The sequence below is a fragment of the Colobus angolensis genome, unplaced genomic scaffold (assembly GCF_000951035.1).
Source record: "Colobus angolensis palliatus isolate OR3802 unplaced genomic scaffold, Cang.pa_1.0 Scaffold117, whole genome shotgun sequence".
NCBI lineage: Eukaryota > Metazoa > Chordata > Mammalia > Primates > Cercopithecidae > Colobus > Colobus angolensis.
In genome coordinates, this window is record NW_012112808.1 from 9,868,723 (window position 1) to 9,894,860 (window position 26,138).

General features: G+C 46.8%; 3 protein-coding genes across 5 annotated transcripts; 2 read left to right on the forward strand and 1 right to left on the reverse strand.

Annotated features, from left to right (window-relative positions):
* The first annotated feature begins 846 nt into the window (after positions 1-846).
* Positions 847-4,887, forward strand: NXT1 (nuclear transport factor 2-like export factor 1). Its single transcript, XM_011963365.1, has 2 exons — positions 847-1,172; positions 4,098-4,887. Exon 2 carries the CDS (start codon positions 4,159-4,161, stop codon positions 4,579-4,581), a length of 423 nt encoding a protein of 140 aa, XP_011818755.1. The 5' UTR covers positions 847-1,172; positions 4,098-4,158; the 3' UTR covers positions 4,582-4,887.
* A 1,814-nt stretch (positions 4,888-6,701) lies between these two features.
* Positions 6,702-8,531, reverse strand: LOC105527350. Its single transcript, XM_011963644.1, has 4 exons — positions 8,468-8,531; positions 8,078-8,215; positions 7,158-7,247; positions 6,702-7,077 (listed from the first exon to the last, which is right to left on the reverse strand). Exons 1-4 carry the CDS (start codon positions 8,529-8,531, stop codon positions 6,896-6,898), a joined length of 474 nt encoding a protein of 157 aa, XP_011819034.1. The 3' UTR covers positions 6,702-6,895.
* Positions 8,532-12,528: 3,997 nt separating this feature from the next.
* On the forward strand, positions 12,529-23,555 carry GZF1 (GDNF-inducible zinc finger protein 1). Of its 3 annotated transcripts, none has more exons than XM_011963387.1 (7): positions 12,717-12,738; positions 13,724-13,820; positions 14,875-16,259; positions 17,520-17,614; positions 19,273-19,440; positions 20,093-20,250; positions 20,594-23,555. In XM_011963387.1, the coding sequence occupies exons 3-7, from the start codon at positions 14,896-14,898 to the stop codon at positions 20,942-20,944; spliced, it is 2,136 nt and encodes a 711-aa protein (XP_011818777.1). In that variant the 5' UTR covers positions 12,717-12,738; positions 13,724-13,820; positions 14,875-14,895; the 3' UTR covers positions 20,945-23,555. The 3 variants fall into 3 exon arrangements, with proteins under 3 accessions (XP_011818769.1, XP_011818777.1, XP_011818785.1); XM_011963395.1 differs by lacking the exon at positions 12,717-12,738 and adding an exon at positions 12,835-13,354; XM_011963379.1 differs by lacking the exon at positions 13,724-13,820 and having other exon boundaries at positions 12,529-12,738.
* The last annotated feature ends 2,583 nt before the right edge of the window (positions 23,556-26,138 follow it).

A 26,138-nucleotide genomic window follows, 5' to 3' on the forward strand; every position in this document is an offset into this window, starting at 1 on the left:
TTTTACTTTACAAGCTACAGTTTCTCAAGCCTCCACTCTGAATGGTTACATCCTGTTGAGTCTGTTGGTAAAGTTCAGTAAAAATCCAGTCCTCATTCCAGAACAGCTGAAACTTAGCTAGGGACGCAGAAGAACAGAATCCCAACTCCAGACGGGCCCGGGTTTCCCGGGACACCTCAGGCCTCAGGGCAGTGGGGAGCCGCCGTCAAGCCCCCGCCTCACCCACGTCCTACCCTCGCCCCAGTCCTCTCCCACTTTTAGCTACATTTCCCATCTGACTAAAACTGGCTTCCTCCGTGTCCACCAGCACATCGCCTCTAAGCGGCTTAAGCTCCTAAGGAGCGCGATCGGCTCAGGTACTCCACCACGCGCATGCCACAGGGCGCGGCCGGCGTTGCCTTCGCTGTGGCCTCAAGTATCGCGGCGCCTCACATGTTGCCGGACGGAAGGCCTCGGCAGGGTCAGGCAGCTGCTGCTGGCCGTGACTGCATCAAGTAGTGACGTTTCACGAGCCTTTTAACTGAAATCACTCCAATACAATGGCATGCGGGACTAGGGGAATGCACTTCACCCGACCCTACACAACTTCCCCTCCCTCTCCAGCCAAGCGGCCTCCTCGCAGCGGAAAGAAAAGCGAGGCTCTAGGGGCGGGACCTGAGAGGTTTGGCCCAATCAGGGATCCCACCTAACCAGACGGGCCGGGGGGGAGGGTCTGTGACCCGGTTGGACCAATGAAAACTCGAGGACGGATTTGCCGGGGTTTCTGGGAAGGTGACACTCCCGGAAGCTGCCATCTCTTATAGGCCACACATGGGTGGAGTTAGCCTTCCGGCTCGCAGTCCCACTGGCTAACCTCGCTGCCCGTCACGGGAATGAGGGAGAGCGCGGGGCCGGAGCGCTCGCGTCTGCGCGGAGCCCGGCTGGCCGCGCGCGGGAAGCCGCGGAACTGCACCGGAAAGTCCCCAGGCTGTGGGGCCCCGGTGACCCAGAGTAAGCCTCCAAGAAGGAAGAGGAGGGAAGAAAGGCGGCACTTCCCGTCCCCCTACCCGAGGCCTCGGTGGGCCCACCCTGTGACCTCCGCGGCCGGCCCCTCGGTGGAGCTGCGGCCCGCGCGGGGGGCATCCCGACCGTGGGCGCTGCGGCCCGCGCTGACCCTGGACGTCGCCGCGCAGGTAGGTTGCAGTCCCCCCGGCGGTCTGACCCCGGAGACAGCCCCTCGTACATACCCTACGCCCTCCTCCATTGTCGGGAATAAGACACGGCTGTACCTTTGTCCACGTGGTAGAGTTGCCTCTCTACTGTGCAAAACGCGTGGCAGCGAATTCTCTTCAATGAGGAGAGGCACGTCCCCTCACAGAGCAGCTCTCGGGTCTGAGGAGGGCCGGGCAGGGCGTGCGTCTGTCTAGGTTTGAATTAAAGGCGACTCGCAGGAAATAAGGCCATGCCTCTGTGGCAGCTTCTCCCGTCCAGCTCCGGACACTCGACGGTGCGGGCCGTGGGAGGAGGCGGCGGTCTTCACAGCCTCTTAACTCCAGTCCTCAAGGTCTGGTTCTTTTTCTGATTTGACGCAGCGGGGCTGACGGCCCCATAGGTAACTGAGAACCCAAAGTGGAGATGGTCCTTCTATGGAGTGTGGGGGCGTGGCCAATTGTTAGATTGTGTTTGGAAGGACAGCCAGGGGCGGAGAAGAGGGGCATTTCTGCGATGATGGGGGAACTGGTGCCATGGAGGGAAGAGGAGTGAGGTGGAGATCGGAAATTCCAGCCAAAGAGAAATGGGGTCCCTGAGGGAAAATTCCCACTCCGGCAGTCCTGGAGTTGTCCTCATGGAGACTTGCTTACGCGAGTAAAAGGACAGCATCGTCTTGACAAAATTTCAGCCCTCAGTCTGGTCTTGTAAATGATAGATCAGGAATGTTCTTAACCGTCATTACCGTGATCCAGCCCTAGGTTTCCCTTTTCTCATTTGTAAAATTGTTACAGTAATACCTTTTTCATCCATTTGTGGTGACATTTAAATGAGGTAATATATGTGAAGCTCTTAACAAACACAGCGCTTCTTCTTCGTGGGTTCCGCCTGGGGTGGATTCAACCAACCTCAAATCAAAAATACTCTTCAAAAAAGAAAAATGCGTTTGTATTGAACATATAGAGGCTTTTTTTTTCTTGTCATTATTTCCTAAACTATACAGTATAACAACTATTTACATCCCATCTACATTGTATTAGGTGTTATAAGTTACCTACAGGTGATTAAGGTATATAGGAGGATGCTGCGCATAGGTTGTATCAAACAGTAAACCGTTTTATCAGGGACTTGAGCATCTGCAGGTGTTGGTATCCTCGGGGGTCCTGAATCCAGTTCCTCACAGATACGGAGGGACCGCTGTACTTAGTTCAGAGTACAGCTGAGGCTTCACTTTGAGGTCTGTGGAGGGCGTGGAAAGACCCACGTCTGAAATTGGCTCTTAACTGCTCATTTTTAGGACAGCTTCCCTCCTAGCCAGCCCTTTACCAGAGGCAATGCACCACCTTTACAGCCGTTATAAGAACCTGGCTCTTTCCAGCCCTATGTGGAATGTTTTATCGATTTCATAAGCTAATCATCTGAAAAACAAAAGGTCTTTTTTTGAAATGAAAAAAAAAATTCACTATTTAAGTTTGTAAGTATAAACTATTTTAGTAATGTCTTCTATTTTAGTAATCCAGTATTTTAGTAATGTCCTCTATTTTAAGTGAAATATTTTAATTATGGAGAAAAGAACATAACAGTTGTACCTGTACCCTGAAAAAAGTAAATGTCAATTTTTTGTGTGCTTTTGTACTTTTTTATTGGGGGGACCATGTGACATTTCAGCTATAGTAGACATTCTGTGCCCACACACCCAAGAACTTTGAAATTTAACATGTCTTTCTGTGGAGGTACTGTGGCTCCACAGGACTTATCTGGTGGATATTAGTACCTGTGTAAGCTGGGTGTCCTCCCTTCTAATCCCCACTCACCCGAGAGGTTTGCTGCTTCCAGCTTACCATGGGGATTATGGCTGCCATTTTGGTTCTGTCCTCGTGTCGTTTATGTTTCTACCCTCTTAAGAAACCTGCCTTCTCTGCCCTCCTAGTTCCTCTTGAGTGAGCTCATGATAGACTTTCCCGGACTCAGCAGCTGACGAGCATTTCATTGGTTTGGTTGGCCTTTATTGAGCCAGTGACCACTCTTCCCTTCAACATGGTCCACTGTCTTTACCAAGGGGCAGTCATGTCTGTTGCAAGCATTCAGGAAAGAGTGGCCTTCCATAGTCAAATGTACTCTATTTTATAAAGTGTGATTTAAAAAATTAATGGTCCAGTCAGCCCTCCTCATCCTCTGGGAATTGATTCCAGCAGCCCCCCCTACCCCTGCAACAGACCAAATCTGCTGATGCTCCAAGTCCTTGATATAAAATGGTGTTAAGTCCGGGCACGGTGGCTCATGACTGTAATCCCAGCACTTTGGGAGGCTGAGGCGGGCAGATCACCCGAGGTCAGGAATTTGAGACCAGACTGGCCAACATGGCGAAACCCTGTCTTGACTAAAAATACAAAAATTAGCCAGGCGTGGTGGCGGGCACCTGTAGTCCCAGCTGCTTGGAAGGCTGAGGCAAGAGAATCGCTTGAACCTGGGAGGTGGGGGATTGCAGTGAGCCGAGATCGCGCCACTGCACTCCAGCCTGGGTGACAGAGTGAGACTCAGTCTCAAAAACAAAAACAAAATGGCATAGCACAGTCAGCCCAATATATTTGCAGGTTTCGCCCTGAGGTTGCTTGAATCTGTGGATGCAAAACCCTCAGATATGGAGTGCTGACTATAACTAAATGTTTTTAACTAAACACAATGTATACTGTCTCAGTTTGCCACAGTGGTAATCCCATCTTAACAATGAGCAAACTGAGGCTTAGTAAAATTAGGCATTTAGGCGTTGGGTACTATTTGAGCCTACAGTCATTGTTCTGCAGTCTGTAACTATTTTGCCAGTAGTAGAAAAGGAGGAATGTTCCATTGTCAGGGCAGAATGAACTTTGACATTCACATGGGTTCTCTTCAACCTTACTTCCCTGCAGCCCCTGATTCCCCAAGGCAGAGGAAATACCCTGGTGGAGCCCTTCTTCCATAGAACCAGAAATGGCATCTGTGGATTTCAAGACCTACGTGGATCAGGCCTGCAGAGCTGCTGAGGAGTTTGTCAACGTCTACTACACCACCATGGATAAGCGGCGGCGTTTGCTCTCCCGCCTGTACATGGGCACAGCCACCCTGGTCTGGAATGGCAATGCTGTTTCAGGACAAGAATCCTTGAGTGAGTTTTTTGAAATGCTGCCTTCCAGTGAGTTCCAAATCAGTGTGGTAGACTGCCAGCCTGTACATGATGAAGCCACACCGAGCCAGACCACAGTCCTTGTTGTGATCTGTGGATCAGTGAAGTTTGAGGGGAACAAACAACGGGACTTCAACCAGAACTTCATCCTGACCGCCCAGGCCTCACCCAGCAACACAGTGTGGAAGATCGCAAGTGACTGCTTCCGCTTCCAGGATTGGGCCAGCTAGTGGGGGTGGCAGAGGTCTCTGCTTCATTCAGCCCTAGCTCTGTAGAGAAATGCAAACCTCAACTCTCAAGGATATGAGGAACACAAGTTCATTTCTGTTGTTGCGGAGACACTGCAGACTCCACTGTGCTGAGGTTGAACTCTTTTTTTGTTGCTCAAGTTCTAGGAGTCCCTTTCCTGAATATATACTTGTTTGTGATAGTTTCCTTTTCAAAGTAGTAAACTTTTCTATTTTTCTACTTGCCCAGTAGAGACTCTGATTCTGGAAATTCTGACAAATAATTTAATAATACACATGTTGCTTCTTTCCCCCCGTCTGATGTGTTTGACCAGCTTTTGAGGGAGGAGGAGGACCAAAGGCAGAAAGCATAATAGGAGGCACCCGCACAGGGGTGAGGATCAGGGCTTAGTACCTACCCTAGGCACCGGTATGCACACAGTTGACCCACCTGGAACTGTGATTCACAACCCCATGCACACTAGAATCCCTTGGGACACTGAAAATTACCTATGCCAAGGCCATACTGCAGACCCAACCATGCCTGAATCTGTGTGTGGTGGTGGATAGGGTTTTTTTTGTTTTGTTTTGTTTTGTTTTGAGACAGGGTCTTGCTCTATCACCCAGACTGGAGTGCAGTGGCATAATCTTGGCTCACTGCAACCTCCATCTCCCAGGTTCAAATAATTCTTGTGCCTCAGCCTCCTGCGTAGCTGGGATTGCAGGCACATGCAATCCACATTGGTTAATTGTTTGCCTGAACCTTTGAGGGTAGGGCTGGGCATGGGCAGTTTTTAAAAGCACCCTAGTTGTCTTTTAGGATACATCACCTTAGGATGTAGCAGAATCACCTAACAGATGACTGGGCCCTATCTTAGCACCTTAGCTGAGAATTGATGAGAACAGATGAAATACTAGAGTTAGCTAATAATTGCTTTTAAATGAAGCCATTATATTAAACTCATTCATAAAGAGAAAGTGAATCAGTACTGATTCTGAGAGGAAGAAGCACTGAAACTGTGATGGAGGACATCAGAACTAGAAGCTGCTTTTACTGATCCTAAAGGCCAAACCCATTTGCATTTCTCCAATGTAAAGAATAGAAAACCCTGTAGAAGTTGGACCAATAGATGATGTGCCTGCCATGCTGCAGCTTCCCCAGTTGTCTTTGGTAAGAGTGTGCTAGGTTTGGGATAGGGTAGTCAAGATATTGGAATGGGAAATTTTGAGAAGGGTAAGAATTCTGATGAGCACAGTGACATGGGTAGCTGTTTCCTCTTGACACCCCTTCCCTTCTCTATGATCTGAAGGCCAGTGTTTTCAGAGACAAGGGACCCATCTTAAATACTTGACTTTCTCATTCACTTTGTAGCTAGGCCTGACATGTGATTAAGTTCTGGCCAATGAAATAGAAGGACTGAACTTGTGGGAATTTTCCTTCAACAGACCCTTCTTTCTTCCCCCCTCTATCCTGCTGCCTGGAAAGGTTATGCTGGCCTGACCACAGGCCCTGGCTCAGTCTTGGCCAAGAGAACAGCGCAGCTATACCCCAGAGGCAGGATAGTGCTAAGCTAAAAGGAGCCTAGGTCCCATGTGGAAACACCAAAATAGCCCCAGCTCACTCAACCTAAGACTGATTTTTAAATGAGAAATAAATCCCATCTAAAGCTATTATCAGTTTGGGGTGTGTGACACTGACACACAGCAGTAATCCTAAGAGAGGAAAAGGATTTGAATGGGGCACACCGTGTTCACTATTAGGCCCAGAGGACGCGGGTCGGCCCCAACTACTGCCCCTCAGGTCCGGGCCAGACCCCCAGTGGGCAGGACGGATAGGGTACAGGGCGCTGCGTCCCCACCCACACTAGCCTGGTTGCCGGCGGCCTCTAAGGGCACAGCGGGAAGCTCCGCCCTTGCCATGCCCCCGCCACCCGGGAAGGCAAGACAGGTGTGCGTGGCACCCTTCTCCTTGGTTTCTGGGACACATCACCAACCGGCAGCAATTACAGGCAGATGGCCCCGCTCGTCCCTGTGGGTGGGGTTTCCCAACGGCGGAAAGCGCAAGCCCCTCCCGTTCTGTCCAGCGCGCTGCCGCTGCCTTCGTTATAAGGCAGATGAAGGTGAAGAGTTTACTGGTTTTTATTTTTACAACTTTTTGTAAATTTTAAATTATTCTAGAAAGTTTAAGAAATTAATTATGCTGAGGAGTGTAATCAGCACGCAGTGCGAGTTCTTTCTTATAGTGGCCACGTCCACAAACCCTGTGGTGTGAAGAACAGAAGGCGTTCTGCTTTGTGTTTCACTGCTCTCCCTCGCTTCAGCTTCCAGGTCCTGGAGTAGTGGTGACAGCAAGGTCTGTTGGTTTCTTTGGTTTGGGTTTGATGAAAGCCCATTCCAGTGGGGTAGGGGGTGGGCAGGGAGAACAGGGGCTGGGGTGGGAGGGGCAGGAGTTGGGGCCTGGGGGCGGAGGAGATGAAGGGGAGAGTAGCTTGGAGAAATCTGGAAGAAGAGACATTGCAAGGCCGGGGGAGCTGAAATGGACATTAAGTGAAGCTGAGGAGTCCTAGTGAACCTGTTACCTCTGATCCAGCTATTCCCAGAACACCAGGAAATCAAGAAACTTCTGAATGTGGTCTGCTGCAAGTTTGGAAGGTGCACACCTGTTGCTGCTGATTTGGACAATTTGGGGGAAGAGCAGATTTAGATGCTGCTTTGGTCGACCTTAAACACCAGCCCTGCCTCCCCTACCACCTTGCCAAATTAGGGCCCCGTCTCTCCTTTAAAGAGCAAACAGAAAACTGGAGAAAGTTACTTCGTCCTGTAGACAAAAGGATGGACTACGTAAGAGGCGGGACCCAGGATGCAAAACTTAAGACCAGCCTGGTCAAAAAGGCGAAACCCCATCTCTACTAAAAATAGAAAAATTAGCTGGGCGTGGTGGCGGGCGCCTGTAATCCCAGCTACTCAGGAAACTGAGGCAGGAGAATCGCTTGAACCCAGGAGGCGGAGGTTGTAGTCAACCAAGATCGCGCCACTGCATTCCAGTCTGGGCGACAGAGTGAGACTCCGTATCAAAAAACAAAAAGTCTTAAACATCACCAACGAGCCTTGTGAGAAATGGCTTAACGTTGTGACACCTTGCCCAATTTTAAAGCAGGTAAAGGCGTGTGTTAAAACTCAACTCTTGAATTGAACCCCAGCTGCCCTTTAGGGCATGCTTAATTTGATGTGGACTGTAATCTATTTTGCAGCATTGTAGAGCCTTGGAATCTGCACATTAGTAAGAGCCCCCACGAGGCGGTGGCGTTCTTTCTCGATCGGAGCCCACACGCCTCCTGGGGCGCCCTCTCCCAAGCCGGGCTCCCCGTGAGCGCGGCCGCCCCTCTTCTGAGGGCTGCTCTTCCCCCATGACAAGAACGCCACGCCCTAAGCAGCTCTCAGAACCCAGAGCGCCCATGGGCAGCTCTCGCCAGGACGTGCTCACAGAGGGTGTGCTGACCGAGGGTAGGCTGCCCAGCAGAGTAGGGATGTTGAGGAAAGGACAGCAGCTCTGCAAAGGAGCTGGGTAAAACCACAGCCCAGACCCCGCTGGCCACCAGTCCGAAACCAAGACGCAGGGGGTCGCGCTGGTTTGGCACTCAACAGCAGGTTCCAGTCTCCCGGATACGGCCGACGTCACTACGCTGCGACCGCTCAGGACCCTTCGGAGGACTCTTGTCAGCTAGTAATCCCGCGGTGGCGCGCAACACGTGACTCCGGCGCCCTAGCCCCGCCCTCCGTCTCCAAGGAGCCCTGGAAGGAACGATACCAGCAGCTCCAGAAGGCGGGGAAGGCGGGGCCGGACTACGGGACAGCCAATGGGCGGGAAGTGCCGCCCAGCCTGACCCACCGGCCGCGCCCTCACGAGCCTGTGGGCGTGCGCCCGCGGTGCAGGTGAGGGACAGCGAGGACATCTAGTGGGTAGGGCGCCGGGGTTGCGCGTGCTTCCGCTTTCTTCCTAGCGCAGTTTAGAATTTGATACATTTCTTTCCAGTCTATTTCTATAGATTTGTTTTCAAACCAGATCAGGCCCTGTGTAAAATAGTGTAGCCGTCTTTACTCATTATAACATGGTGAGCATTTCCCCAAGCTATTACACATATTTTTAAACATTGTTTTAATGATCGGCATAATAATTCAGTGCTTGGATATATCAAATTATTGACCATCTCCTTATAGGTGAGATTGTTTCCAAAGTTTCACTAATATAAGTGCACTGCAGTGAACGCCCTTACATAAAAGTTTTTCACTCCCGTGTACTTTCCTCGTGCAGAGTTCTGCAGCATGAAACACTGTAGTTGTCAGTTTGATGTTTTATCACTGGTTTATTATTGTTTTTATAGTATTCCATTGTCAGTGAAGTATGCCATTCACACTCTCAAGTGAATTGTCTATTCGTATTATTTTTTAAAAAATAACAAACATAAACTTAGAAAGGAGAGCTTTATTTCTTTAAAGGGTGATAACCTGCAAGGTGGCCCTTCTGACAGGCTGGGAAGCACAGCCTCTGACAGAAGCTCAAAAGGCAGGCACCTGGAGGGAAGGAGGCCTAAGACAGGCATTCAGGCTGAAGGGCTTAGCCAAGTACAGGTATGAACAGGCCCCAGGAAGAGCTATGAATATTCATGAAACGGATCCTGACCCATGCTTACTGGACAAACATGCATGTTACAGGTGACCTATGTTTACTTTGGGGTGGACTCTTAGCATTTACAAGTATTCATGTATTACACTTAACCCTATATGTTGAAAGGTCTTTTCAGGACACTAATCCACTTGTGTGCAGCCTCTGTAAACCGCCAGAATCAGCCCCTGTTCGGTTTTACCCTGTTCAGGAAAACAGTTACTGCAGTCAGCCTCTGGTCCAATCAAAGCAGTAATTATTTGTGGAAGTGGCGTGGCGGGGGATGGGGGGCGTCAGCGTGTGGAGGTGGATGAGATGCACAGTGTTTGAATATTGCTTATCTAGAGGCCAGTGCTTGTTTGGCTGCTAGAGAATAAAAACCTTGTGGCATTCTTCCTGAAGTGTAGAGGTGCGTGACAACCCTTGCCAGGCATGGCCCTTCATTGTTTATCATCTAGTATTGCCACAGAGTCTGTGAGTCTTATGACCTCTATATTAACCTTAATGCTAGGATGGGTGATGCACAGAAATGAGGCCTGTCCAACCTCTTGTTCCATCATGGCCAGGAACTCAGTTTTTAAGGTTTCTCTGGGGGTAAAAAAACTGTTTTTAAGGTTTATTTTCTCCCTCTTGGCCAAGAAGGAGTCTGTTCAGTTGGCTGGGAGGCTTAGAATTTTAGTTTTAGTTTACAATATACTTTGCTACTTTTGTGTTAGGCTGGTGTTTTTTACATTATTCATTTCCAGAAGTTCCTTTGAATAAGCTTGTTGTAATTTCTACCTTGGAACCTAATCTAGTTTATAAATTCCTGTAGCATTTCTAAAGATAATTTTAATATAAAATACATGATTATCATATGCTGTTTCTTTCTTTGGTTAGGCATTAAAGCTATTAAGACACTCAACTAAAGCAATCCTTTCAGCATTGAATGCTAGCTAACATAATCAGAGATGGAGTCTCGTTCTATTGCCCAGGCTGCAGTGGAATGGCATGATCTAAGCTCACTGCAACCTCCATCTCCTGGGTTCAAGTGACTCCACTGCCTCAGCCTCCTAAGCATCTGGGATTACAAGTGCCTGCCACCACTCCCGGCTAATTTTGTTTTGTTTTTTTGAGACAGAGTTTCGCTCTGTTGCCCAGGCTGGAGTGCAGTGGCACAGTCTCCTCTCACTGCAACCTCTACCTCCCGTGTTGAAGTGATTCTTCTGCCTCAGCCTCCTGAATAGCTGGGATTACAGGCATGTGCCACCTCACCTGGCTAATTTTTGTATTTTCAGTAGAGAAGGGGTTTCACCATGTTGGCCAGGCTGGTCTTGAACTTCTGACCTCAGGTGATCCGCCCGCTTCACCCTCCCAAAGTGCTAGAATTACAGGTGTGCGCCACCGTACTTGGCCTAATTTTTGTATTTTAGCAGAGACGGGGTTTCACCATGTTGGCCAGGCTGGTCTTTAACTCCTGACCTCAAGTGATCAGCCCACCTCAGCCTCCCAAAGTGCTTGGATTACAGGCGTGAGCCACCGTGCCTGGCCACCTTTTTGTAATGCAAAACAAAATCATAAAACATGATTCTGGGCCTGCTGGAGCCATGAGTGAAAACTGCATCCATTCCAATTTCTTCAAATCATGGAATGCAAATATAAAGAGTCGGCCTAAGAAAGATTTCTGTCACTCATTCATTCTTCAAATATTTATTGAGCACCTACTATGTGTGGGAAGTTGGCTCCTGTTCAGGAAATATAATTAAAAGTACAATCTCCCAACCCTCTTCGGAAAGGTAGTGGAGAAAGAAAACACTTTTTAATTGAATAAGCATTAAACTAGAATGTGATACCCATCACAGGCAATCCACTAAGAGATTGCAAAGACAGAAAGAAATCTCACTCTTTTGTGCAGCCAAGCAATCTATTACACACGTTTTCAAGATAAACAATAACTAGTTCTCCAGGGAACTTGGCAGCACTTTTTCATCACACACAGTTCATCTAACCTGATATTTGGGGTGATCCTCTGTGTTAGCCAATTGGCTTTATCTAGAGGAAAAAGAAACTTGTATCTTTATGAGATTATTTTGTAAGTTGGAGCAAAGGGCCCACTGAAGTTAGGCTCCTACTCTCCCATTAAAACTGGGAGATAGGGGCATTAGTTCCCTTGATACTTAAAGAGATGGCTCCTAGGTCCTAGAGAAACATATATCTAAGTTAAAAAGCGGACAAAAAGGCCTAGTCTTCAAAAGGATTTATGTATTTCAAAGAGAGGAAAAAGTACGTATACTAATTACCAGTTTTCTAAAAGTAAATGTTCAAAGAAAAAGGGAGGGAAATCTCTTATTTTCAACAGGAAGTAATAAACCTCTTATTTTAAATTTTTACTTGTCCTGACAGTCCCCAAACATTACGAACTCAACCTATCGATAAGACAAGGCTGAGTTAACTGCTGGCCACAGTAAGGGACAGCATGACCTGGCAAAGCTTTAGCAATGGTTGGGATCAAAAGGCAAGGTCACTTTATGGAGAACTGGAAGTCTGACTTAAGGCAGGTGTTTCAAAGCGGGCTTTAGTTAGTATTGAGCAAGAATTGGTGGAAACAGCAAGATTTCGAGGAGTCAGCGAATCTTAGGGCATTAATTGTGCTTTCCCCGGAAGAGTGGATGGGTCTCTGAGGAAGTTCTGTAGTGAACAAAGCCTTCGCAGGGATGGGAACTCCTGGGAAAAAAAAAAAAAAAACCCTGCAATAAAGACTGCAGGGTGCACTCCTGGCTCCTGGCGCGCCGGGTCCCCCAGCAGGGGCGGGGGCACCGCGGAAAAAGCACCCCAGAGGAGAGCGCTGCGCCCTGCCCCGCCTGGCGCCTGTTCTCCAGCGACCGTAGAGGCATCTGCCTGCGGCTGCGCCCCCAGTAGCCACGGCGAGTGCCAGCTCCAAGCCCGGCTTTACGCGAGGTCCCTCGCGTGGTCACGGTGCCCTGCGGGTGCGCTCGGCCTCGGGGACCTGAGCAGCTCTTAGTAGGAAGCGAACTGCAGGGCACACCGTGACCGCAGGCTGCTGGGACAAGGAAGCTCTGGCTAATCGCGGCCAGAAGCCAGGAACAGACGCGAAAGTGACCACGCGCCTCGGAAGCTCACGTGACCCTTCGCGACTGGCTCCGCCCCGCTGTGGCGTGCCGCAGGGCAGACGTCGGTGTCTCCTGCGCAGGCGCAGGCCTTGGCTCGCGGCGGGTGACGCAATGCGGCGGGTGACGCAATCCGGGCTCGCCAGTCAGTCGCGCGGCCCAGTGTACGTCAGATCAGGTAACTCTGCCTGAACTGCTCCGCTGCCCGACTTGTGCGCTCAGCCGCTTCCTCAGCCCCGCCAGGGGCGGGGCCGACCGCGGGAGGGGAGGGGCCTTCAGTGACCAATCGGCGGTGCCCGCGCAGGGTGCCACGCCCCGCCCAGCCGGGCCGGCCGTTCCTACCGGCCTGGTCCAGCGGACAGCGGCGGCATCAGGGGCGCCGGCTGGGAGGTGAGTGCGCGGCCCGCAGGCCTGGCCCCGGCCCCTCGCCGCCCGCCGCCGCCTTCCTGTCGTCCGCGCTCCCCGGCTGCTCTGAGGAACTGCGGGGTCTCGGGGATGTGGGAGCGGGGACAGGGGGCGGCCCGAGGGCCTGATCCACGCGGCCCCGGATGCCCGCGTTGGGAGGCGGCGCGTCAGGCAGAGGAGGGGCTTCTCTGTGGCTGCAGTAGTTTGTTCTCCGGGTGGTCTTTGGAGTGGCCGAGCGGCGTCCGGGCTCTGGGGAGGCCAAGTGGCGCGGGCAGGGTGGGAGGTGCCGTGAGGATGGCGAGGACAGCGGCAGCTTTAAGCCCCCCTGGAAGCCTGGCCCCTGTGGCCGTAGACGGGGCTGCCGGTAGCAGCGTCTCCTGGGAAGGGTTCTGGCCCCGTGAGCCTCGAGGATTCAGGGGCCGCCGACGTTGGTGCAGATGCCGGGCGCACTGGGAGGCGGCCAGAATGCCAATGAGCTTCGGCGGACACGCAGCTGTCACCGGCCGCAGACGGCCCTGTCGCCACCTCCAGTGTCTGCACTCCAGTGGCCAAGCAACATAGGAAATCGCGCTCAGACCCACTTTGTTGATTGAGAAATCAGGTCCCCTCGAGGGCCCTGTTGGCAGAGGTCTGGGGAAGTCAGGGCTGGCAGTATGTATGGGCATCAGACTAAGACAGCTCTCTGCAGCCTCGTTTCCCCAGGCTGGGGCTGGGACCACTGAAACCCCGCCCCACTCTTATAGATCATTTGCTTAGGCTTTGTCAGTGTTCTCACAGTTTACTGTGGCGTCTCCTTCAGGCGACATTGATCAAACCTCATAGGTACTTGTTTACAGCGGAACTCCCAGAGGGCAGTCTTGCATGTTTGGGGGACTGGTGGTTGTAGGGAGCGGTATCTTTGATGAGACCAGAGAAGGGGAGAGGGGTGGGACTGGTTTTTCAGGGAAGATGATGACAAGTTTTTTTCTAGACATGTTGAATATGAGGTGACATCTGTGGTCTGGACGAAGGAGGCTAGAAGGAAGGCACGTGCTTTGGATGGATGGTAACAGGAATTAAAGAGGAAGGTAGATTCAGGAACTGAAGGGCAGGGACGAACTTCGTGAAGAAAACATATTCAGGGAGTTGGGGGCAAAGCAGCAGAAATGATGATGGGGGTGAAGGTATCTGGAGGCCTTAGGTGGGGTTGGTGAAATTTGCATACCCACTGCAGTGGAAAGATTTAGGGGCTAAAGATAACCCTTTGCCTCTTTGGCGAGGCTGAGGGGAAGAGTGTGTTGAGTAGTTTGAGTTGAATCCGGAGTCCTACCAGGGCCTGGCTCAGGTCCCAACCAGCCGTTGACTTTACCCTGTTAGGTCTTCATCTATGAAATGGGGATCACTGTAGCACCTTGGCCTATGTGTGGGAAACCAATAACAATTAGCCAGCGAGTTTCAGGCTCATGGAACCCTGGTAACAGCCGGTCAGCCTTCTTCAGAGGAGGAAATGGGTTCAGAAAAGTTGCTTCCTCAAAGTAACACAGCTTGTAAAAGCTGTGGAACTTGCACTATTTCCGTAGAGTAACAATAATTCAAATTATGACGAGTTTAGGATGTTGGGAACTACTTTTCCAAGAAGTTTTCCTCATGGAAAGTAGTTATTTAGTTGGTTCTTTTCAAAGGCAGAAATGATTCCCTAATGTTTTGAATTTGCTCCCAGATGGTGGTGGCTATATGTTTTAATTATCTGGTGTCCTGATCAAAGAACTAGACGTTATTGTTGCCATTAATTCTTTTACAGTTTTGGGGTCTATATTTGTAAGCAAATTAGACAGTGACCTTGGTGAGCAAATTACTGTGTTAACGTATTTCACTAATCACAGCTTCCGTCATTTGTTTATCACTGGAGGAAATCTTAGAATACACTATTTTTTTATGCCAATTTATTACCTTAGGAAAATGCATGAGGAACTTCACTTTAGAAAACTGTGCTAAGAAGTAAAATGTCATTCGAATCTTTACCTGAGTAAAGCTAGGTTGTTAATGAGTCTATATCTTCTCAAGTACTGAAGGAATCCTCATAAATTTTAGTCCTTTTGCTTCAGTGGTTGCTCATGCATAATTCTTGTTTCTTTTTCAAAGCTGTTTTTGGAAGGAAGAAAGATGGAAAGCGGTGCGGTTCTGCTGGAATCCAAATCCTCCCCATTTAACCTACTGCATGAGATGCATGAGCTTCGCCTCCTGGGTCACCTGTGTGACGTGACAGTCAGCGTGGAGTATCAGGGCGTCCGCAAAGACTTCATGGCCCATAAGGCAGTGCTGGCTGCCACCAGCAAGTTTTTTAAGGAAGTATTCCTTAACGAGAAGAGTGGGGATGGTACTAGGACTAATGTCTACTTAAATGAAGTGCAGGTTGCTGACTTTGCTTCATTTCTTGAGTTTGTCTACACTGCAAAGGTGCAGGTGGAAGAAGATCGGGTGCAGCGAATGCTGGAAATGGCTGAAAAGCTGAAATGTTTGGACTTATCAGAAACTTGTTTTCAGTTAAAGAAACAGATGTTAGAGTCGGTACTTTTGGAGTTGCAAAATTTCTCAGAGTCCCAGGAGGTGGAGGTGAGCAGTGGCTCCCAAGTTAGTGCTGCTTCTGCCCCCAGGGCAAGTGTGGCCACGGATGGCCCTCACCCCAATGGTCTCACGGATTCCTTGGGCTACCCAGGAGAGATAGCCAGCAATGGCATGTCTTCAGATTTGCCACCAAAGAAGTCCAAGGACAAACTAGACAAGAAGAAAGAGGTACTTAAGCCTCCCTACCCTAAAATCAGGAGAGCTAGTGGAAGGTTGGCTGGGAGGAAGGTCTTTGTGGAGATCCCTAAAAAGAAATATACGAGAAGACTCCGAGAGCAGCAGAAAAGTGCTGAGGGTGACATGGGGGACTACAGGTGTCCCCAGGACCAAAGCCCGGACAGGGTGGGCACAGAGATGGAGCCAATTTCCAAAAATGAGGGTTGCCAGTTGGGTGCTGAGTTGGAGGAAGTGTCCAAGAAAGCAAGGCCGGAGGAGGAAGAGGAGGAGGAGGAGGAGGACGAAGAAGGGGAGAAGAAGAAGAGCAACTTTAAGTGCAGCATTTGCGAGAAGGCGTTTCTGTATGAGAAGAGCTTCCTGAAGCACAGCAAGCACCGCCACGGTGTGGCCACCGAGGTGGTGTACCGCTGCGACACCTGCGGCCAGACCTTCGCCAACCGCTGCAACCTGAAGAGTCACCAGCGCCACGTGCACAGCAGCGAGCGCCACTTCCCATGCGAGCTGTGCGGCAAGAAGTTCAAGCGCAAGAAGGACGTGAAGCGGCACGTGCTGCAGGTGCACGAGGGTGGAGGCGAGCGGCACCGCTGCGGCCAGTGCGGAAAGGGCCTGAGCTCCAAGACTGCGCTGCGGCTGCACGAGCGCACACACACAGGAGACAGGCCCTACGGCTGCACTGAGTGCGGCGCCAGGTTCTCGCAGCCGTCCGCGCTCAAGACGCACATGAGGTACGCGTAGAGCCGTCCAGAGGGGTCCCTGCGCACTGGAAGGGCGTGTCAAGCACTGAGGTCGTCCTGGGATTTGGACCCGGTGATGTCTCACTGCTTAATTTCTCCGCTCCAAACCTGGGGGCTCATTTCGAGACAGCGTTGAGTTCTCTGTCAAGGTAGAGGGACTGCGAATGATAGCTCTGCTCCCTTGTTCTGAGACCCCCGGGGCGCCCCTGCTGGCATGGACGTCCCCCTGGTGGGACTGCGGCAGCGGCCACGGGCTTGCCCCGCTGTGCTGGAGGAAGAGTTGGGCCTCGTTGCCTTTATTTCTCCTTTCCTGACTCTTTATTTAGATCTTGGGTTCTGTGACGCCCCAGGTCCCACAGTCTCTGAGACCTCAGTGAGATGCCATTTAGGGCTTTAGGACTCGTCTCTGGTTTTTCGGTTCTCAGGCTTGGAAGGAGTGCCATCTGGGCAGTCTAGACTCCAGAATCTGGACAGACAATGCTTTCTGTTTCTTAATATGTTTCTGAACTGTAGGTGTGTGGTGATGTTTTTAAATAAGTTTCCTTATTGTTCTTAGTATATTTATTCTTGGAATCCCAACAAGCTATTGTTTTCTGTTCTATTCTAGTTCTGCCCTCAAACCTAGGTCACTGTTGGGTTAGTAGCATGGTGTTCATCTTTTACTATATCTAATAAGTTAAAAATACTTGGTTTAGGAAGTGCTCAGTAAATTATGGTTGATTGCTACTTCATACTAGTTGTGACATTAAAATGCTGATGCATTTTAAAAATGCCACCTTCAGCATTTTGAGAACAGTTCTCCTTTCTCTACCGGTTATGTCATATTAGGAAATGACAGTAACATTTTTGATCATGTGACACTTAATCAGCAGTAGTTCCTAAGGTGTTTGTGGCTGATTATTCTGTATGAGACAGCTTTACAAATATTAGATGGTGGTCTTTAGTGTTTTAAAAAATCTGCAAAGGCCTGGTCTCTACCTGCACATGCCTTATAGCACCAGCAGCAGGGCTTATGAGCAGGTGTAGATGAACATTCCGGTCAGTGACTTAGGGAAAATGTGTGGATCCATTGACTTTGTGCAGAAACTCAGTTTATTTTGGGATGGAGATTATGGGCTCTTGACCTGTCACTACAGTCATTCTCATTAGGTCTCCTGGAATAAATGATTTTTGCAGGATAGAGTGGAAATTGTACTGCAAAGTGAGCTTTGAAATACATCCTAAGTTATCATCTGAATGTTGTACTTTCAGAATTCATACAGGGGAAAAACCTTTTGTCTGTGATGAATGTGGTGCAAGATTCACTCAGAACCACATGCTGATTTATCATAAAAGGTGTCACACAGGTAAATACCCATGCTGTTGTGATTGAATGTCTTTCCTAGATGTAGAAGGAAATGCAATTGATTAACTTTGAAGTTGACATCTGTCAAGGTGGTGCAGGTTAAAGCCATGATATAGCTTTTCCTAGTAAGTGAGCAAAATGAATAAACATACACCCACTGCCTTCGTTGCTAGTGTGCATGTGGCCTTGGCTTTCATACCACCAGGCCATAGGATCTGGCATGCAAGTCTTAGGTATCAAGAGATATAAAATAGTTCTTACTGTTGTTAACTGAAAATTTTTTTTCTAAGACTCTGTCCTAAAGAAATTGTCCAACATGGGAAGAGCTCTATGCTGTTATCCCCCCTTCTTGCTATTTTTATTAGCTAAGAATGGGAAACATCCTGATTGTCCAACCACAAGGAAGTGCTCCAATAAACTCTGGTAAATCTATACCCTGGCTTATGACCCGGCTATTCGGAGTAAGGGCTCTGAATGACATGAAAAAGTCTGTGCTTGGATGTTCAACTTTAAAATGCACAATTAAGCGTACAGTTCACCTCAACTGTATTGAAAACCTGCACATAAAAGAAGAAAATAAGTTGTTATGATATATTAAAGTAGTAGGATTACCTCATTTCTGTTTTCTAAAGTCTTTATGATTTACTATGTGACAGAGAAAATTTAAGTTGGCTTTATTCTGCTTCAGCACAGTAACCCTGAGGTTCAGAATCTTGTGGAAGATACAGAAGCATACAGCACTGAAGTGTTCCAGTTCTTCTAAGTTTCTTCTTTGCTTGCATTTTTTACTCTTACTTGTAAACACTGGCTTATAAGTCTGAAGTTCAAATGCAGGTGAGACAGAGATGACTTGTCTCTGACTCATTAGACACCACATCTGTGTGATTAGACACCAGTTCTGCTCATTCTGAAGTCATAATTCATGTCATTAAATGCAAATCTCATTTAATGTCATGAAATTAGCATTTAATGACAGTTACGACTACAGAATGAGTAGAATTGGTGTCTAAAGAAAGCTTGGGATTGGGGACAAGGTCAGGTTATAATGAAGGATTAAGTTAGAATTGGTCCTTTGGTAAGAATATTAACATGGTAAGATTTTATTAAAGTCACTATTTTTATTTTGATGTCTGTGAAATCAGGAGCACACCTAATAATTTAGTAAGTCTGATTTGTGGGATTAAACTACAAAACGTGAGATGGGATTTAAAGCTTTTGTCCTACAATTCAATCAAGTTGATTGGAGTTGCTACTCTAGAATAGTAATATATATCCATTGTCAACTTCCCCTTTATTCTGATAAAGATCCATAGAAGTGTTCCTTTGGAAATAATCCAGCAGTTCCTCCAAACAGAAGTTGTGAAATTATTTTCTTGTTTGGAATAATTTCTAAAATGTGAGCCAGCTGAACAAACAATACCTCTTTGATTCTAGTCAAATGGAATTTTTCTTGCAATTTCCAAAGATATTTTACACCAACTTTCAGTAAGGAGCAAGCATCTTACATGTATATTTTATGATAGTTTTTACTAGAAAATATAACATGCTGCCTACAGGCACTTTGGAGGAGTTCACGTGGGTTTTAACCGTGTAGGCCTACTGTTCCATGTGTTTTTAATGCCTGTATTGTTTATGACTTTATTTCATTTTTTCATGTAGGTGAAAGACCTTTTATGTGTGAAACATGTGGCAAGAGTTTTGCTTCTAAGGAGTACTTAAAACACCACAATAGAATCCATACTGGATCCAAACCCTTTAAATGTGAAGTATGTTTCAGGACTTTTGCCCAGCGGAATTCACTCTACCAGCATATTAAAGTCCACACAGGTATGGTTGGAATGTCCCAGGGAAGGGAGTTTAGTTTGGCCAAAAAAAAAAAAAAAATTCCAAAACTTGTAGATTTACCAGTAAATTACTTGGAACTAAGCTTTTGAAGAAAACTGGCCAAACTTTGTATGTCATAATAGCATTTTTTTAGAGATTGTTTCTAACTCGGAGAAACTGAAAAGTGGGAGCACTTACAATGGGAGAAGACTAAGTCCCTTTGCTACATGGAGTTTTTACTGAAAAGGACAGACAGCTTAGTCATGGTGTGAATGTAGGAAGTGGAAGTGGATGTGGATGTGTGGACATAGGGATAATCTGTGCATGTTAGTATATGCACACACACACATGCATATTCAGTTGTTAGGGGACTTGTAATTTTAACTCCATTACTGTGGAAAACAGGTGTCATTCCTGTAGTTATAATACCTGCTGCAGGCACATGTCTTGGCCCCTTTTTGGTGTAGGCCATAAATTCTTGGTATTATAGAGATAGATTTGTAGCCCTTAAGGTGTTCCCAACATAACCTTCCTTATGCTGGATGCTGAGGCTTCCCAGTGGTTTGCAGCAGCATCATTCATTCAAGTGTGTATTCAGAATTAAGCACAGTAGGCCAAAGAGACCTACTAGCAGTCTCCTTTCTCCCTGCCTCAGGGGAGCGTCCCTACTGCTGTGACCAGTGCGGCAAGCAGTTCACCCAACTCAACGCCCTCCAGCGCCACCGCCGCATCCACACAGGGGAGAGGCCGTTCATGTGCAATGCGTGCGGAAGGACATTTACCGACAAGTCCACTCTACGGCGGCACACCTCAGTAAGCAATGGGATGGCTTGTTTGAAAAACAAGCTGCTGCCCTTAGATACACAGAACCCTTAAGAGAAATACCTACTACCATTCTCCAAGGTGGTTAGAGGTCGAGACAACAGGTACTTTCTCCTTGGGTTGTCTCTGCAGTGGAACACTCACGGAGTGAATGAAGCCCCAAGGCCCAGGGAAAGCACAATCCACGATGACTACTCTGTAACAGTGAGGGTGGCGGCAGGCGGGTACTTATTAGCGAAAGTTGAAAATTGAAGTTGTAGAGGGACTGTTGTTTTAAAAGATGCACTTGTTCAGAGATACTTTCAGTGACTTTTGTTTTGTGTTTAACTTATAGATACACGATAAGAATACTCCATGGAAGTCTTTCCTTGTCATTGTAGATGGCTCACCCAAGAACGATGACGGACACAAGACTGAACAGCCTGACGAAGAGTATGTGTCGTCCAAACTTTCGGATAAATTGCTGTCTTTTGCAGAAAATGGCCATTTCCACAACCTGGCTGCAGTCCAAGGCACTGTACCTACCATGCAGGAGAACAGTTCTGCAGACACAGCCTGCAAGTCGGATGACTCCGTGGTGTCCCAGGACACCCTGCTAGCCACCACCATCAGCGAGCTTAGTGAGTTGACCCCACAGACAGACTCGATGCCCACACAGCTTCACTCTTTGAGCAACATGGAATAAGAGCTTCAAGCAGTTCTCATCCTGTTAGTCTGCGTGTGTGGTAGCTGAACTCAAGATGATGTGGGGCTAAGATAAACAATTGTTCACGTGCAAAGATGTGAGCAAGAATGGCCTCTGCAGATTTTCCTGAACTTCTGCTAACTTGCACGGCTTTATCACAGCATTTTAAAAGCTTTCCCTCAACAATCCTGATCTGCATGATCTCAGCTACTTTATTGACAAACAAGGCAGTGAACATAACCTCACTTAATTCTGGTGTAGGGTGTATGTTAATCATTCTAATTCTTGATTATCTTGTTTAGACAACTGCTGGTCTTAATTGCAGAGTACAGAGCACTGAACCAGCTCCTGATACTGTCGTTAGCAGTCTTCCTGGCTTCTCACCCTGCCTTATATTTCCATGTGGGTTTACTTCTCTCATAACTACTTTTAAGGTATTTTTCTTCCAAGCTGAAATAAAACTGGGGCCACATATTTTCAGGCATTTCTTCCCTGTTGAATTGAAGCAAATATGATTTTCTGTGGGGACCCTCAAATGCAACTGAAGAAATGGATGGTTGCATTCATTTCTCCCCACCCCCCATTTGTAGGCAGTAAACAAGGTATGACAGATTGAACACCTCCAAAACTGCTAGCGTAATCTCAGCACACATGCAGCTAGGAAGTTTGTCATAAAATCAACTTAGAAATGAGATGAGGCTGTTCAGTTTCAGTCTTAAAAAAATCAGATTAGGTAAAAGCTGTCCTACCAAAGAGTCTAGCAAAACAATATAGTATTTTTTTGCAGAGGCGTGAAAAATTAAGATGCTTTAGAGTACTTGAAAGTTGTGTAGTCATTTTATTTGCAAAATGAGGTGACTGTGGCAAATTGTAGAACAGAGTATTAATATTTTTTCCAGGTTTTTCTGGCTTGATTTCTGTAATTTCCAGAAACCCAGACTTCTCATTTCCACACCTAGAGATGGAAACAGGCACGTAACTGACATATCTGTTTCCTTGGGAGCATGTGAGAACATAGCAGAAGGGACCAAAAGTCTCAGCACACTTACCTCCGATTATGCCTTAAAGATTTGATTGTGAAGAACCAGTAACTTTGTCTCAAATGCTCCTTTGGCTGTTTCATGCAGGACTGAATTATTGCTTTAAAAAATTCACAATGAAAAGACAAATTCTGCTGTATTTGCTAAATGGTGACATTTGGTTCTAGGGCCTTGAGTATGTGCCACGTGCTTGTGAAATGCTTTGATTCACATGTAACATTTAAACATACTAATTTAAAAAGGGAACCTTGGAGAATTCTTTTGTTCACTAGTTCCTTTTTTCTCTACATTTTTAATTTATTAAACTTGCTGTGAAAATACTTTGATTTTCTAAGAGGAAGGTACTTTGTCCCTAAGTTCCAGGATGAAGATGTAGTAGCTGCACTATGCCAGAAATTAATGAGGGAAGACTTTCTTCCTAAGTGCTTATGTTTTAACTTATGTTAGTGAAACCACTACAAGGTGTTTCAGGCGCAATAACATGTTTCACACCTGCCCTTGCAGGTCACAATACTAATTTCCTTCAAATTTAGTTATGACAATGTCACTGTATCCTACTTATGTTTACAGAACAAATAAATAATGACTGTCACATCCAGAGGAGACCGAACCTACCCAGCTGATGTACTGTTTTATGGAATAAAGTCACTTGATCAGAAGGAATTGAAACAATAGATTATTTTGTTACCTACTGGAGGGATTTTTGTCTTGAATTTGTTTCTTTAGAAATTCTACCAAAAAAAAGGTGTTAATAAATGTCTGCTTTGTAAAAGTAGTTTTGCAATTTTTTAAAGATCTATTTCTGTTATAATTTAGGTTCTGCAGAAATAGGATTCTTAATTGAAACAAATATCATTTGCTTAATTACATGAATAATGAAATATAAAATCAGGGTCCATAAGCCTTTATTTCTTACAGTCCTAGGATTAAGCTGTTTAACTGCTTGGATCCCAGTTGGTCTCTGGCAGTGGGATTCTGGAGAGGAGAAATCCTGACCTCTGCTCATGCGCAGGCCCCAACCAGGCTGGGGTATGTGTAAGTGTGGTTGAGTTCTCTGCCACTTTTTTCAATGTAAAAAGTAAGCATCAAAGATATGACTTCTATATACATTTCTCTGTCTCTGAGAACAGAGAAACCTAACCCTATAGGAAACTGGTTACAGAGGACCTCCTAGAGCATCTGCCCCATTCCTCCAAGTCCAAGCACAGCCATGCTGAGTGGAAGCGAGGCCATCCTCTGAGTGGACTGGTCCCAAATGTGTAATGAGGAAAGTGCCCAGGTGCTGGCACACTGCCTCTCCCAGAGCCTCAAGAAGGGCCATTCAGGAGCTTACTTCAACCATTTTCCAACCATTTTCTGTGAAATACTGTAGCCCAAACTCCAAAGGGATGTGCAACCTTTGGTTTTACCAAATTCTTTGTTGTCCTTTGGAAAAAATGGGTTGTGTGGTGGAGACATTTAAGGTGATTTTTACAGATAAGTGATTTTGCTGTAGGTGATCATCCAAACAAGTAAATTTGAGTGTATAATTTAATTTTTAACCTGTTAAATAAACCTTGTCACTCCAAGGAGTTCATTTTTGGGAAACAAGATGGGTACTTGTTAATTTAACCAAGCGTCATGATATTCATGTACTCAGGAGTAACTACTTCATCTGATGTCACTGAGAAAGCCACACAGATCAGAGGACCATCTAGCACAGCATTCCCCAGCCTTTCTGGCACCAGGGACCAGTTTTGTGGAAGACAATTTTTCCACAGGTTGGGGAACAGAATGGTTTCAGGATGATTCAAGCACATTACATTTATTGTGCACTTTATTATTATTGCATTGTAATATACAATGAAATAATTATACAATGCACCATAATGTACAATCGGTGGAAGCCCTGAGCTTGTTTTCCTGCAACTTGACAGTCCCATCTGGGGATGATGGGAGACACTGACAGATCATTAGGCATCAGATTCTCACAAAAAGCGTACAACCTAGATCCCGTGCATGCGCAGTTCAATAGGGTTCACATTCCTATGAGACTCCAATGCCGCTGCTGATCTGACAGGATGCAGAGCTCAGGTGATAATGTAAGCCACAGGGAATGGCTGCAAAGCTTCACTGGCCGCAGCTCACCTCTTGCCGTGGGGCCCAGTTTCTAATGGGTTGGGGATCCCGATCTATCACATCATCCTAAATGAGACTTGGAAAATCATCTGCATACCTTTGGCAATCTGTATGTGGACTCTTAACTAAGGCTGACAAAACTAAGCTTTTAAACTACCATGGTCGCATCTTCATTAGGAAACTGATTCTGATAAGAGCCACTTGACTTAGGCTTCGAATGATCAACAACTCAGAATACCTAGATGGGGACAGCTTGTTCTACCATTTAAAACATTTGCTTTGACTTACTTGAAGTGTTGTGAATATACTTTAGGACCTAAAGTCAAGGTTCTATGATAGGATGGTAGGATAAGCCAGCCTGCACTACCCACCATGGGTCCTCTTCCTCACCAGAACTTCAAGCCCCAGTGGTCAGTGGGACTGACCCTTCCCCAGGGGCATCTCCTCTCCCCTGCAGATACTTGCAAAATTAAGATAAATGCCCACACTGACCAGATAGTTGAGTGGTACTTTCTTGGGGTAGGAGAGTGTCAGGCTTAGGGGTGCCTCACCTCCCCACCAGTCTTCCAGCAACCATGCCTTCCTCAACTTTGCAAGTAACTGTAGATCCTAAAGGATTCAAAAAAGGGATGAGAATGTGGGGTCTGCTGGGTTATCATGTACCTCAGGGGACTGCATCAACAGAAGTAACCAGGGTTTCCTTCTAAACCCTCAGTCTGCAAAACCACTACGGTGCCCTGGAATTCCCACCAAATGACCGGAGCCTAGAGAGTATTAACGTCTGTTGCCTTAATCTTAACGGGAACAACTTGAAACAATGGAAGCCACTTTTGACCTATGCCAATTTAGCAAGAAGACTCATCAAAATATTACTGATAATTTCTACTTTACTGTACAGGTTAAAATAAAACAAACATACTTTTTCTGCTAAGGTAGATTTATTGTTACACATGGTTAGTTTTCATAATGTAATCCCCTATCCCAGAGCAACTCAGGACTCCATGGAGCAGGAAGCCTGCTCTTGGTCACAGCTCATACCACAGCAGGCAGGTCACGGGGGCATGCTGTGCTGCCAAGTCCTCCAAAGGAAGTCACAAAGGTTTGCATTTGGACATTTAAATGCACAAAATCAGGAGAAAACAATAAATGCACAAGGGCTGGTGCATATACTTTGGTTACAGTGACGCCACCACACACGGTCACGACTGTGCAAAAATACTGCTTTCAAATCATTAAATAAAAAAAGGAACTCACACAAGCTATAAAAATGTTGCCACAAAAAGCAAAACTTTCCTGTAAGAAATATTAATTGACTTTGACTATGAACTAACTCCAGATTTGCTAAAGTACAAGAATTTACCATAAATAATTATATTTTGTTCATAAGTAACATTCTATACATCTTGAAGACCTAGCTCACAGGCATCTTGAAACAAGTCACTGTCCTACATCCATGGGACATTTAAAGGAAGTAAGTTTGCACACCACTGACTGGACTTTTTCTCTCATTCTTTTTTTTATCTTCTGGCAGGTCTCTTCTAGCCATTACAGTTACTTTGATTCTTTTTATGTGAAATATTAAAAACAAAAATTAATTCTTAACCCCGGAACTGGTCCCAGTGTTTACTGCAATACAAACAAGTGACCCTCTAATTGACACAACAAAATGTTACAAACACTATTGTTAAAAAAAACACCCCTTCCAACAGAGGTCTGTTGGAGTATCATGATGAAAGCTAAACATAATTGCCCTAAAATAAATCATTTGGTTTTTACTTTAAGTGGTCAGACCAGAAGATTCTTTAAACAAGTAGAAACAAACTACTTAAAACCAGAGGACTCAAGCTGCAGAACCACTCCTCACACCCTATTTTCACAAAAGTGCATTTGGCTGGTTGTAGGATATATTATTAACTAGGGAAACAAAACCCCACTTTCCCTTCTGATCATTTTTTCATAAGAGATTCTAAGAGGGAGTGAAAAAGTACCAAATGGGACTCCATTCCAGGTCTTACTTACCTCTAGAGACAGCCAGC